Genomic DNA, 13077 nt, shown 5'->3' with positions numbered 1-13077 from the left:
GGGAGAAAAAACAAGGATGAAGGAAGTGAAGAAGACGAGGAAAGAGTCCAGATGGAGACTCACTAGCCTTCTCACTTCATGTCGAGTGAGACGTGTGTGCGTGTGTGTGTGTGCGTGCGTGTGTGTGTGTGTGCGTGTGTGCGTGTGTGTGTGTGTGTGTGTGTGTGTGTGTGTGTGTGTGTGTGTGTGTGTGTGTGTGTGTGTGTGTGTGTGTGTGTGTGTGTGTGTGTGTGTGTGTGTGTTCTGCCAGCAGAGCTCAGCTTCATCTCACACTAAAAACTGGCTCAGAGTTCGTCTAATTGGCCTGAACGTTGCTGCCATCCTTCGTCTCCTCACTCTGACAGAGCAGCGAGACGAGCTCATGTGAATGAATGTCCTCGTGTAAATGTCCTCGTGTAAATGTCCTCGTGTGAATGTCCTCGTGTAAATGTCCTCGTGTGAATGTCCTCAGGCTAATGTCCTCGTCTTCTGCAGGGAGGACTGACCTAAAGCTTCCCTCTCCTCAGATCCTCACCACTGTGTTGTGACTGGATTCCGTTTCATGGTTTGAAAAGTGAAGAACAGGAATGTACCAGGGAGGTCGTGGTCGGCCACCAGGGGGCGACTCCACTGACTCCATGAGGCTCTTCTTGTCCTCCTCTCATCCATGTCTGCTATCTAGGACTAACAAGGCTTCATCCTTCACTATCATCTCTGTCGCCTCCTCCTTGTCCTCATGTCCTCCTCATCCTCCTCATGTGCTCCTAGTGTCCTCTCTTCCTCTTCTTGTCTTCTTCTCGTCCTCCTTGTGTCCTTCTCGTGTCCTCATGTCCTCCTCTCAGTCTCCTATTGTCCTTCTTGTGTCCTCAAGCCCTACTTGTGTCCTCATGTCCTCTTCGTGTCCTCAAGAGCTCCTCATGTCCTCTTTTTGTGTCCTGCTCGTGTCCTCCTCTCATCCTCCTCATGTCCTCCTCTCGTCCTCGTGTCCTCCTCTCGTCCTCCTTGTGTCCTCTCTTCCTCTTCTTGTCTTCTTCTCGTCCTCCTTGTGTCCTTCTCGTGTCCTCATGTCCTCCTCTCAGTCTCCTATTGTCCTTCTTGTGTCCTCAAGCCCTACTTGTGTCCTCATGTCCTCTTCGTGTCCTCAAGAGCTCCTCATGTCCTCTTCTTGTGTCCTGCTCGTGTCCTCCTCTCATCCTCCTCATGTCCTCCTCTCGTCCTCGTGTCCTCCTCTCGTCCTCCTTGTGTCCTCTCTTCCTCTTCTTGTCTTCTTCTCGTCCTCCTTCTCGTCCTCTTCATGTGCTCTTCTCATCCTCCTTGTGTCCTTCTCGTGTCCTCATGTCCTCCTCTCATCCTCCTCTCGTCCTCGTGTCCTCCTCTCGTCCTCTTCTTGTCTTCCTCTCGTCCTCCTCGTGTCCTCCTCTAGTCCTCCTGGTGTCCTCTTGTCTTCTTCTCGTCCTCCTCTCGTCCTTCTCCCGTCCATGTCTGCTATCTAGCACTAACAGGCCTCGTCCTTCACCATCATCTCCGTCGCCTCCTCCTTTCTCGTCCTCTCGTCTTCAGTCGTTCATTCTTCTTCCCTCACAAATCTTTCTTCTGCTTCTTCATGTTTGCAGACTCTCAATCCTCTTCATCTCCTCGGCGTCCAGGCCTCTCGTCTTCCTCTCCTCTCCTTTCCTCTCCTCCTCGTCTCCTTTCCTTCTTCCTCTTCATTGTCCTCTGCTCACCATCACCACCTGGTCTCCATCCCTTCTTCTCGTCTCCTTTCCTCCTCGTCTCCTATCAACACTTCCAGTCTCACTCTGTCCTTTCCTTGTTGGTCTGTGACCTTTCCTCATCCGTCCTCATCATCCTGTCCTTTTATCTGTCTGTCAAACACATCCTCTCCTCCTCCTCTCTCCTCTTCATCCTCTCTCCTCTTCATCCTCTCTCCTCTTCCTCCTCTCTCCTCTTCATCCTCTCTCCTCTTCATCCTCTCTCCTCTTCATCCTCCTCCTCCTCCGCTTTAACGACAAACAAACAAACAAATGCAGGATCTTTTGGTCCAATATTTGCAGGGATTACTTCGGCTCAGACGAGGACGGACGTCGTTCACGTCACCGTCGCTTTAACTGATGACTGAGACATCAGCGAGTATAAGAGGAGTCTATTTAACGCCACTTCATTATATGATAACACACACACACACACACACACAGTGAAGTCTCAGTGGAATCATGGGTAAAGAGAGGCCCTCAGTGTCGTATTAAAGGATTTACAATTAATAACGTTATTAAAGCAGCGAGACGCCGCAAATCTTAATGAGCGACTTTAAATGAAGCTGTAATCACTGTTCGTATATATGATAATGCACTTTATCACCACACACACACACACACACACACACACACACACACACACACACACACACACACACACACACACACACACACACACACACACACACACACACACACACACACACACACACACACACACACACACACACACACACACACACACACACACACTTTAATGTTCACTGACTGACGTTTGAAACCAAACATGAAACTGAAAATCTGGTCTTGATGCTGAAAAATCAAAGGCATGAAAGTGTGAGCGAGGAGGAGAAAAGTCAACAAACTTGAGTTCATCTCTTGGTAAAAATCTGTTTACAGACGTGTTTTTATGTTTTTATGTTTTTATGTTTTTATGTTCACGTACACAACGTTTGAGTATTTGAAAAGACTTGTGTGTGTGACGGAAACTTTCTCAAAGTTCTCGTCAACACTTATTGTTTTTACTCACGTTTGTTAATCAGAGAGAGTTCCTAATCCTGACTAAATATTCACATTTTACTCTTATTTTTTTATTATTTTATTATAAAACCAGCTGAATCAGCAGAAATGGACTCATTTATCGACAACATTTCACTCTCAGTTTTTTTTTTTACGTAAAATTACAACGAAACGATCAAAACACTGAGATCAAATCATGCAGTACAGTAAATATGCCAGGCCTGTGGGGGGCGCTGTGACGCTGCTGCATCCAAAACAACAATCACTCATACATTCATTCACGTTCAAATTATATATATATATATATATATATATATATATATATATATATACACATATATATATATAGATCTATATATACACAGATACACATATTCTATGTATATATGTATATATATATACATACATGTTTGTATATACGTATATATGTGTGTGTATACACACCCGTTTAAAAATACTTCAAAAACACCTTAAATCCATTAAAACACCACATTGAACACAGTTATGACAAAACGATAAAAACATTATTATTTAATTGCTCCCTACGATGAAAAGCATCATCATTTTAAATCATCTTGAATCAAAAATGTTATTTCACAAAAATTATGCCTTGCAGTGATTTTTTTTGCCACAAGGGGGAGCAGTTTCAAAAAATAGATTTTACGATTGAAAAGTTTCTCTGACTTAAATATTTAAACTGAATAAACTTAAACAGAGTCAATAAAATCTGATGAAAACTGAATTTAAATATTAATATTTAATATTGTGATGTCACAATTATCATAAACACAAACACGGAGTTTAAACTTTAATAAAATATTAGTTTGTTTGTTAAATAAGTTTTTAAAAGCAAACATATGAATATTTTCTTTATAATTAACGTAATCAAAGCTGTGACTCACCGCGACGACAACGACCAACACCGACCGCTGCAACTTTGAAATGTTTGTCAAACAGGAAGTGTTGTCAACATGAAGTGATTTATACAGGAAGTGACATCACATAAATTCCACAAGTGATTTTGACTCTGATAAATTAAATTTCCATTGTAATAGTTTAACTTTTGAGCAAATAAAAAATTATGTAAAAGATTTCAATGAGTTTTTGACTCATTTTAAAAGTTTTTAATGATTTTACAGAGAATATTTTTGTGAGGTGAAATGTTCTCATTGTTTAATTTAGTTTAACTTTATTATCACTCACTCATTCACAGGCTGATCCTTTATATATATAAAAAGAAAAGACATAAAACAACACCTGCAAACACACACCTGTCAGTCACACAGTAAAATCTTAACATTCTCAGTTTGAACAACAACAAAAACACATGGATAAATAAATAAATGAGGGGAATAAAAGTGTGTGAGAGAAAGTAAGAGATGTTTTTAAAGACTGCTGTCACTCACACATTCACTCATTCATCCTCCTCTTTTCTTTATTTACCTCTTTTCTTCTCCTCGCTGCATTTTAACGTCTGACGGCAGAATAACAGTCATTTCCTGACTTTTTCTTCAAACGTGTGTTTTTCTCTGTTTTGTCCAAAGATGATTATTGTTATTGTGACAGAACATCACTTTAAATATGACTGCATATAAGAAAAATCATTTTAGTCATTTAACAACCACTCACTCACCCACACCAAAGTCCATAGAGAAAACACAGGAGCTGATGGTCCTCTGCTGCCTCGTGTGGTCACTTTGTGTCACTGAGTTAAGTCTAAGGTAAATAATTTCAACTTCGACTTTGGTGTGGGAGAGTGAGTGACTTTGGTGTGGGAGAGTGAGTGACTTTGGCGTGGGAGAGTGAGTGACTTTGGTGTGAGAGAGTGAGTGACTTTGGTGTGAGAGAGAGAGTGACTTTGGTGTGAGGAGAGTGAGTGACTTTGGTGTGAGAGAGTGAGTGACTTTGGTGTGGGAGAGTGAGTGACTTTGGTGTGGGAGAGTGAGTGACTTTGGTGTGAGAGAGTGAGTGACTTTGGTGTGAGAGAGTGAGTGACTTTGGTGTGAGAGAGTGAGTGACTTTGGTGTGGGAGAGTGAGTGACTTTGGTGTGGGAGAGTGAGTGACTTTGGTGTGAGGAGAGTGAGTGACTTTGGTGTGGGAGAGTGAGTGACTTTGGTGTGGGAGAGTGGGTGACTTTGGTGTGGGAGAGTGAGTGACTTTGGTGTGGGAGAGTGAGTGACTTTGGTGTGGGAGAGTGAGTGACTTTGGTGTGGGAGAGTGAGTGACTTTGGTGTGAGGAGAGTGAGTGACTTTGGTGTGGGAGAGTGAGTGACTTTGGTGTGAGGAGAGTGAGTGACTTTGGTGTGGGAGAGTGAGTGACTGGTGTGGGAGAGTGGGTGACTTTGGTGTGGGAGAGTGAGTGACTTTGGTGTGGGAGAGTGAGTGACTTTGGTGTGAGAGAGTGAGTGACTTTGGTGTGAGAGAGTGAGTGACTTTGGTGTGGGAGAGTGAGTGACTTTGGTGTGGGAGAGTGAGTGACTTTGGTGTGAGAGAGTGAGTGACTTTGGTGTGAGAGAGTGAGTGGTGTAGTGGTTGATCCACTGCTGCCTCCATCACTAAATTACAACGACTGATTTTAACAATTTCAGCTTTTGAAATCCTTCATTTGGATTTACTTCAGTGACACAAAGTGACCACACGAGGCAGCAGAGGACCAGCAGCTCCTGTGTTTTCTCTGTGGGCTTTGGTGTGGGAGAGTGAGTGATTTACAGACTTCAGTTTCCTGCACATTTCAGTGACTCAGGTCTGTTTAGGGACATTTTCCACAAACTTTCAAGGACCTGAGGAAAAACTGATCGATCGTCCTTTAACTAACTTCCTTAAAGCTGAAAATACAGAAAATGTCATGTTGACTCAGTACAACACACACACACACACACACACACACACACACACACACACACACACACACACACACACACAGCTCTCAGAAAGCTTTCAGCTCTGACACTAAAGTGATAGTGAGAGTGTGTTGGAGGCCAAACCTGCAGCACTTTCATTCTCTCTCTCTCTTTCTTCCCCCTCTCTTTTCTATGTCTCTCTCTCTCTGTTTTCTTGCATCCATCAAAGCAGTGGATTCTCCACCACAGTCGATTGATTCACTGATCGAACGTCGTTATTAGCAGCAATTAGCCTGTGTGTGTGTGTGTGTGTGTGTGTGTGTGCGTGTGTGTGTTATTTAATAAAGAGGAGGAGGAGGATGTTTAATCCTTCATCACCTGCTCTCTCTCTCTCTCTCTCTCTTATAACGTAGCATGTTTTAATGTACCATGTAGCGTGTTTTAATGTAACGTAGCATGTTTTAATGTAGCGTGTTCTAATATTCACAGATTATCACACATTTGTGGAACAAAAGACAGGAACAGGAAAAATAAAGAGCGATGACGACGTGAGTTTGTGTTGAGTCAAATGTCAGTGGTTGTGGGGGGGTTAGCGGGGGTTAGCGGGGGCTAGCGGGGGTTAGCGGGGGTTAGCAGGCGCGGCGGCTGCTTTTAGCTCGACGGCGGTGGTCTGGGACGGCGTTTTGAGAGCGGTCACGGTCGGCGGGAGTCTGCTGAGCTCTTTGTTAAAGCTCTTTCTCTGGCTGACTGCGGGGGGCAGCAGAGAGCGTCAGAGGAAATCAATAGAGCTGCAGGAGCTCGTCCTCTCTCTGTGTGAAGCTGAAGACTTTTCATCATTCTCTAAAACCTCAGCTTCACCTCCTGCACTCGCTTTCACCGCCACTCTGCGTCCAACAGCGTGGACATCTGGCTGTCCTCGTCTGTCTGTCCTCGTCTGTGTGTCCTCGTCTGTCCTCATCTGTCTGTCCTCGTCTGTCTGTCCTCGTCTGTGTGTCCTCGTCCGTGTGTCCTCGTCCGTGTGTCCTCGTCTGTGTCCTCGTCTGTGTGTCCTCGTCTGTGTCCTCGTCTGTGTGTCCTCGTCTGTCCTCATCTGTCTGTCCTCGTCTGTGTGTCCTCGTCCGTGTGTCCTCGTCCGTGTGTCCTCGTCTGTGTCCTCGTCTGTGTGTCCTCGTCTGTCCTCATCTGTCTGTCCTCGTCTGTCTGTCCTCGTCTGTGTGTCCTCGTCTGTGTCCTCGTCTGTGTCCTCGTCCGTGTGTCCTCGTCTGTGTCCTCGTCTGTGTGTCCTCGTCTGTGTCCTTGTCTGTGTCCTCGTCTGTGTCCTCGTCTGTGTGTCCTTGTCTGTGTGTCCTCGTCCGTGTGTCCTCGTCCGTGTGTCCTCGTCTGTGTGTCCTCGTCTGTCCTCGTCTGTCCTCGTCCGTGTGTCCTCGTCCGTGTGTCCTCGTCTGTGTCCTCGTCTGTGTGTCCTCGTCTGTGTCCTCGTCTGTGTCCTCGTCTGTGTCCTCGTCTGTGTGTCCTCGTCTGTGTCCTCGTCTGTGTGTCCTCGTCTGTCCTCGTCTGTCTGTCCTCGTCTGTGTATCAGACTACGTGATCCAGGTCTGTTAGTCTGACTAAGACAATGTGGGCATAAGAACGACGGAGGATAAAAAGGGTGAATAAGTGAAACGTCTGGTGTTCACACTCTTAATTTACCCGTGCTGAGCGCCGGTCGTCTCCGCCGTCTCCACCGCGTGGACGCCGCCTCGTTCGCCACCTCGCTCGTCCTCTCTCTCTCTCTCTCTCTCTCTCCTGTTGGAAACACCATCATTAAAGGATCCAGGTTTAAAGGCTAATTAGCATCAAAATCCTACATGCTGTATTTTTACTTTCTCTAATCAACACCTTCACACGTTCACACGTTCACACGTTCACGCCGCCACGTTTTCTCTGATGCGAGGAGAAGAAGGAGGGAAAAAAGAAGAAGAAGAAGAAGAAGAAGCTTTGACGCAATTAGAATAAAAAAGATTAGCATCGAGGACAGAAGAGAAAGAAAGAAAGAAAAGAATTTCAGGTTTTTTTACAACAGAAAAATCACGAGACAACGTTTTTCTTCTCTCTTTCGTCTTTTTCCTTCTCGTCTTTCACTGAACGTTGACTTCTTTCTTAGAAAAGAAACAACAAAAACAACAAAAACCTTCTTCAGCAGAAACAAATTTGTGATGAGGAGGAAGATGAGGAGGAAGATGAGGACAGGGGGACAGGGGGCGCTCTAACGCCTGCAGCCATGGTCCATATGTTTCTGCTGACTGAGGCCAAAGGCATCGAAGGCTGTGATTGGTTCAGACAAACTGGGTCAAACCATGACGACCAGAAAATAACTGAATTCTGACAAACTGATTTTTTTTTTTTTTTCATTCTTGTAAATTTTATTCATTAAAATACATTTATTGACAAAAAAAAATACAGAAAAAACACATCACATTAGCACAAAACATACAAATATCTCCTGTATTTGAGTCTTTTTTTATTCATTTTTTCAATTTTACACGTTTAATATCTTTTAATTTCTTAGGGGTTTTTTTGTACGTTTTATCGCTTTTGATTTTCCCGGCTTTTATTTAATCTGTAAATAAAGTCAATAAAATAAAAATAAATGTTAGACTGGATATAACACATCATTATTAGTGACTGTTGATTAAAAACTTCTCCATTTGACTGAATTGACCTTTAAATCCTCTGCAGTTTAAAGGGTTTCAGTGAAAAATCAAAACTAAAAACACAAACTCAGACACAGTTTGTAGATTACTGAAGCTAAAGGGTTCAGAAATCTGTCAGAGTGAGCAAAAGTATAGAACTGACTGGGCAGGGGGCGGAGTCACAGTAGAGCAGGGGGCGGAGTCACAGTAGGGCAGGGGGCGGAGTCACAGTAGAGCAGGGGGCGGAGTCACAGTACCGGGTGTGACTAACGCGACACAGGTGAACGTAATGAGGGCGGGGCATAGCATCAAACAAGTGGGTGTGGAAACATGACAGGAAGTAAACAGATTTCAAAATAAAACATCTACAGAGTTGCAGTTGGCATCTTAGGAATGTGAGCTGATAGTTTTAGAGAAAATAAGAACAACACGTTTGTCCTTTTACAACCATGAACCTTTATAACCTTCAATAAAACACACAGAGAAGTTCAACATTTAAACTCACTGATCCTGAAAGAACTCCAGATTATTTGAGTTTACAGAACTCTGCTGAGGATCCAAGTAAATAAACACAAACTCCAGCATAGAGAGGCTGAGAAAACCTGGTGTGGATTCTGTGGATCAGAGTCATGGAGTCAGAGACTCTGTAGAAGGACAGAAGACCTGCTCTGTGGTCCAGGTAAACTCCCACTCTGGAGAAACCAACATCTGAGACTTTAGTCCTGATGCTGTTGTGAAGAAACTTACAACTGTTTTGGTAACAAACTAAAGCCCAAGATTTGTCATTGAATCCAAATGAACTTTCATTTAAACTCCCTGATCTGATGATGTTCTCGTACGTCACTGCTACACAAACTCTTCCTCTCCTCTCCACCTCCCAGTAACAACGTCCACTCAGACTCTCTTCACTCAGGACCTGATACAGATCAGTGAATCTGTCTGTGTGATCAGGATAAAACTGAACTTTATTAATAAAACTCACTTTTCTGTTTCCCTCAGATAAAAACAGACATTTGTTTACTGTGTTTGGATCCAGTTTGATTTCCTGTGAATATCTGAGGAACTCAGCTCTGGTCTTTGGTCCTGGTCCTGGTCCTGGTCCTGGTCCTGGTTCTGTCAGTAAAACATCTGCTTCAGCCACAGTCAGTGAGATGTTTGTCCACGTCTGGGTCAGGACGTCCTTCAGTTGTCCTCTGAGCTTCACCACAGCTGCTGTCACGTCCTCAAAGTGTCTCAGAGGACGGACGTTGATGGTGGACGAGTGTGTAGATGGACTGAGTGCTGACAGTGAGCCGTAGTTGAGGAGAAACTGGTTGTGGTCGTGTGTGAGTGAGAGCTGCTTCAGTTCAGCTTCTCTCTTCTTCAGCTCAGTCTTCTCCTGCTGAAGCTTCTTCTCAGCGTCTCTGACTCGACTCACTTCAGTTTGCTGCTTGGATCTGATCTGCTGCTTCACCTCAGAGCTCAGCTCAGTGAAGATCTTGTCGGTGTCGTCCACAGCTTTATCAGCAGAGACAGTGAGGTCCTCCTCCTGCTGTTGAAGCACCTTCACGTCTCTGTCTATGTCCTGGAGTCTCTGCTGGACTTCTTCTTGACTCAGATCCAGTTGTCTCTGCTTCTGTGTCCTCTCTGCTGCAGCTGTGACTGTGTCGTGGTCTTTGTGTTGGTCCACAGAGCAGAGATAACAGATACACTGATGATCAGTGCGGCAGAACATGTCCATCATCTTATCATGAAGAGGGCAGATGTTCTCCTGGAGGTTCTTGGAGGGCTCCACCAGCTTGTGTTTCTTTAATGCAGGTGATTGAAGATGATGCTGGAGATGTTCCTCACAGTAAGAGGCCAAACAAACCAAACAGGACTTGAGAGCTTTCAGTTTCCTGCCAGTGCAGACGTCACAGGCCACATCTTCAGCTCCAGCATAGCAGTGATGAGCAGGAGCAGCGTGGAGTCCAGTCTTCTTCAGCTCCTCCACTAACTCTGCTAACATGGTGTTTTTCTTCAGGTCAGGCCTCGGTGTGAAGGCCTCTCTACACTGAGGGCAGCTGTAGATCCTCTTCACATCCTCTGAGTCCCAGTGGTCTTTGACACAGTTCTTACAGAAGCTGTGTCCACAGTTCAGAGTCACAGGATCCTTCAGAAGATCCAAACAGATGGAACAAGAGAAACTTTCTCTGTGCAGATGAACTCCTGCCATTTCACCAACGTCTGACTTTCTCTGAGCTCTGATCTGGAACTTATATGTGACCCAGCAGTGGGCGGAGCCTGTGGGCCGTTCTCCACCTGTCGGCTCCTCCTCCTCCCATTGTCAAACAGCAGGTATGAAGGGGAGGAACCAGGAAATAGCAGGCGGAGCCACGCCCACTCTGACATGAAGTGACCTCTGTTCTTAGTGACACTCCCTGTGAGTGTGTGTGTGTGTGTGTGTGTGTGTGTGTGTGTGTGTGTGTGTGTGTGTGTGTGTGTGTGTGTGAGACTTTGAACAGTGACTTTTATTCGTCTAAATGAGGGAAAGGTCAGCGCTGCTTTATTCCGTGGACCAGACTCGATCGATGCAGCTCACGCTCTCGTCGTAACTTTGTTGTTTTTCGCTCGTTTATAAAAATCAAAACCAAATTTACGATCCTCATTTTCTCTCTCGCTGCGATCGTCGTCGGCGCTCGAGGGAAAAACAGAGAATCTTTAACGTGTGGCGTTAGTGTTCGTTAAAGACAGAGAGTTCAGCTGTGTTACAGTGTGTTTACAGGAGGTAATAATGACTGTGCTGTGAGCGCCCCCTGCTGCTGGGAACCAGAGCTTCAGTCTACGACGTCTACATCACATGATCACGTCTTTATTTCACTGTTAGACAGACTTTACCTTGTGTAAACTGAAGTTTGTAAACCACTCACTCTCCCACACCAAAGTCACTCACTCTCCCACACCAAAGTCACTCACTCTCACACACCAGTCACTCACTCTCCCACACCAAAGTCACTCACTCTTCCACACGAAAGTCACTCACTCTCTCGCACCAAAGTCACTCACTCTCCCACACCAAAGTCACTCACTCTCTCACACCAAACTCACTCACTCTCCCACACCAAAGTCACTCACTCTCCCACACCAAAGTCACTCACTCTCACACCAAAGTCACTCACTCTCCCACACCAAAGTCACTCACTCTCCCACCCCAAAGTCACTCACTCTCCCTCACCAAAGTCACTCACTCTCACACACCAGTCACTCACTCTCCCACACCAAAGTCACTCACTCTCCCACACCAAAGTCACTCACTCTTCCACACGAAAGTCACTCACTCTCTCGCACCAAAGTCACTCACTCTCCCACACCAAAGTCACTCACTCTCTCACACCAAACTCACTCACTCTCCCACAGCAAAGTCACTCACTCTCACACACCAGTCACTCACTCTCCCACACCAAAGTCACTCACTCTCCCACACCAAAGTCACTCACTCTCCCGCACCAAAGTCACTCACTCTCCCACACCAAAGTCACTCACTCTCTCACACCAAACTCACTCACTCTCCCACACCAAAGTCACTCACTCTCACACACCAGTCACTCACTCTCCCACACCAAAGTCACTCACTCTCCCACACCAGTCACTCACTCTCCCACACCAAAGTCACTCACTCTCCCACACCAAAGTCACTCACTCTCCCACACCAAAGTCACTCACTCTCTCACACCAAAGTCACTCACTCTCTCACACCAAACTCACTCACTCTCCCACAACAAAGTCACTCACTCTCACACACCAGTCACTCACTCTCCCACACCAAAGTCACTCACTCTCACACACCAGTCACTCACTCTCCCACACCAAAGTCACTCACTCTCCCACACCAAAGTCACTCACTCTCACACACCAAAGTCACTCACTCTCTCACACCAAAGTCACTCACTCTCTCACACCAAACTCACTCACTCTCCCACAACAAAGTCACTCACTCTCACACACCAGTCACTCACTCTCCCACACCAAAGTCACTCACTCTCACACTCCAGTCACTCACTCTCCCACACCAAAGTCACTCACTCTCCCACACCAAAGTCACTCACTCTCACACACCAAAGTCACTCATTCTCCCACACCAAAGTCACTGATTTTAGTGAATTCAGCTTTTAAAATATTTACTTTAGACTTAACTCAGTGACACAAAGTGACCACACGAGGCAGCAGAGGACCAGCAGCTCTTGTGTACAGGAGAGAGACCCCCCCCCCCCTCGCTGGTTGTTTTCCACCTCTTTAAACTAAACAACAGCCTCAGAGAAAACACATTATTTCTTTCTTGTTAAAGGACAAAAAAAAAAAATCACATTACAATTCAAATGTGTTCATTTAAAGAGGCCTTTAAAAAAGAATAAAACATAAAAAACACCTCTGGGATTCAAACGTACGACGACGTCCTCTTCCTCCTCCTCCTCCTCCTCCTCCTCCTCTGCAGGAAATGATAAATAATAACAGGGGTCTTACTTCATTAGAGAGTGACATTATTGTTTTATTTTACAGATATCGCTCCACGAGACACAGTGAACAATAACACAATCACAACCATCATCACTGCTGCTACACAACACTGTACACAACACTGTACACAACACTGTACACAACAACAACAACAGCACATATTTCCCTCATTATTTCTCTCTGTGTAATTTAATCCACAGAATATTATATTCTAATCTGAGGTGGTTTCTTTTTCTTTCCTTTTTTTTTCCCTTCCTCTCTCTGCACGATTGTCTCTGAAATTGTATTATGATAACCTGTCACTGCTTTAACTCTATAAGATATTAGAGGAGGAGGAG

At 45.1% G+C, this 13077-nt stretch overlaps 1 protein-coding gene across 1 annotated transcript; it reads right to left on the bottom strand.

The window, feature by feature from the left end:
* Positions 1 to 8792: 8792 nt before the first annotated feature.
* LOC310938252 (E3 ubiquitin/ISG15 ligase TRIM25-like) lies at positions 8793 to 10460 on the bottom strand (the record flags this gene model as incomplete). Its single annotated transcript, XM_083902741.1, has 1 exon — positions 8793 to 10460. The coding sequence occupies one exon, from the start codon at positions 10458 to 10460 to the stop codon at positions 8793 to 8795; it is 1668 nt and encodes a 555-aa protein (XP_083758867.1).
* Between the last annotated feature and the right edge of the window lie 2617 nt (positions 10461 to 13077).

This window comes from Microchirus variegatus, assembly GCF_963457635.1.
Source record: "Microchirus variegatus genome assembly, chromosome: 16".
NCBI lineage: Eukaryota > Metazoa > Chordata > Actinopteri > Pleuronectiformes > Soleidae > Microchirus > Microchirus variegatus.
Note: the sequence above shows the minus strand (reverse complement) of the source record. Positions and strands in the feature narration are given on the sequence as shown.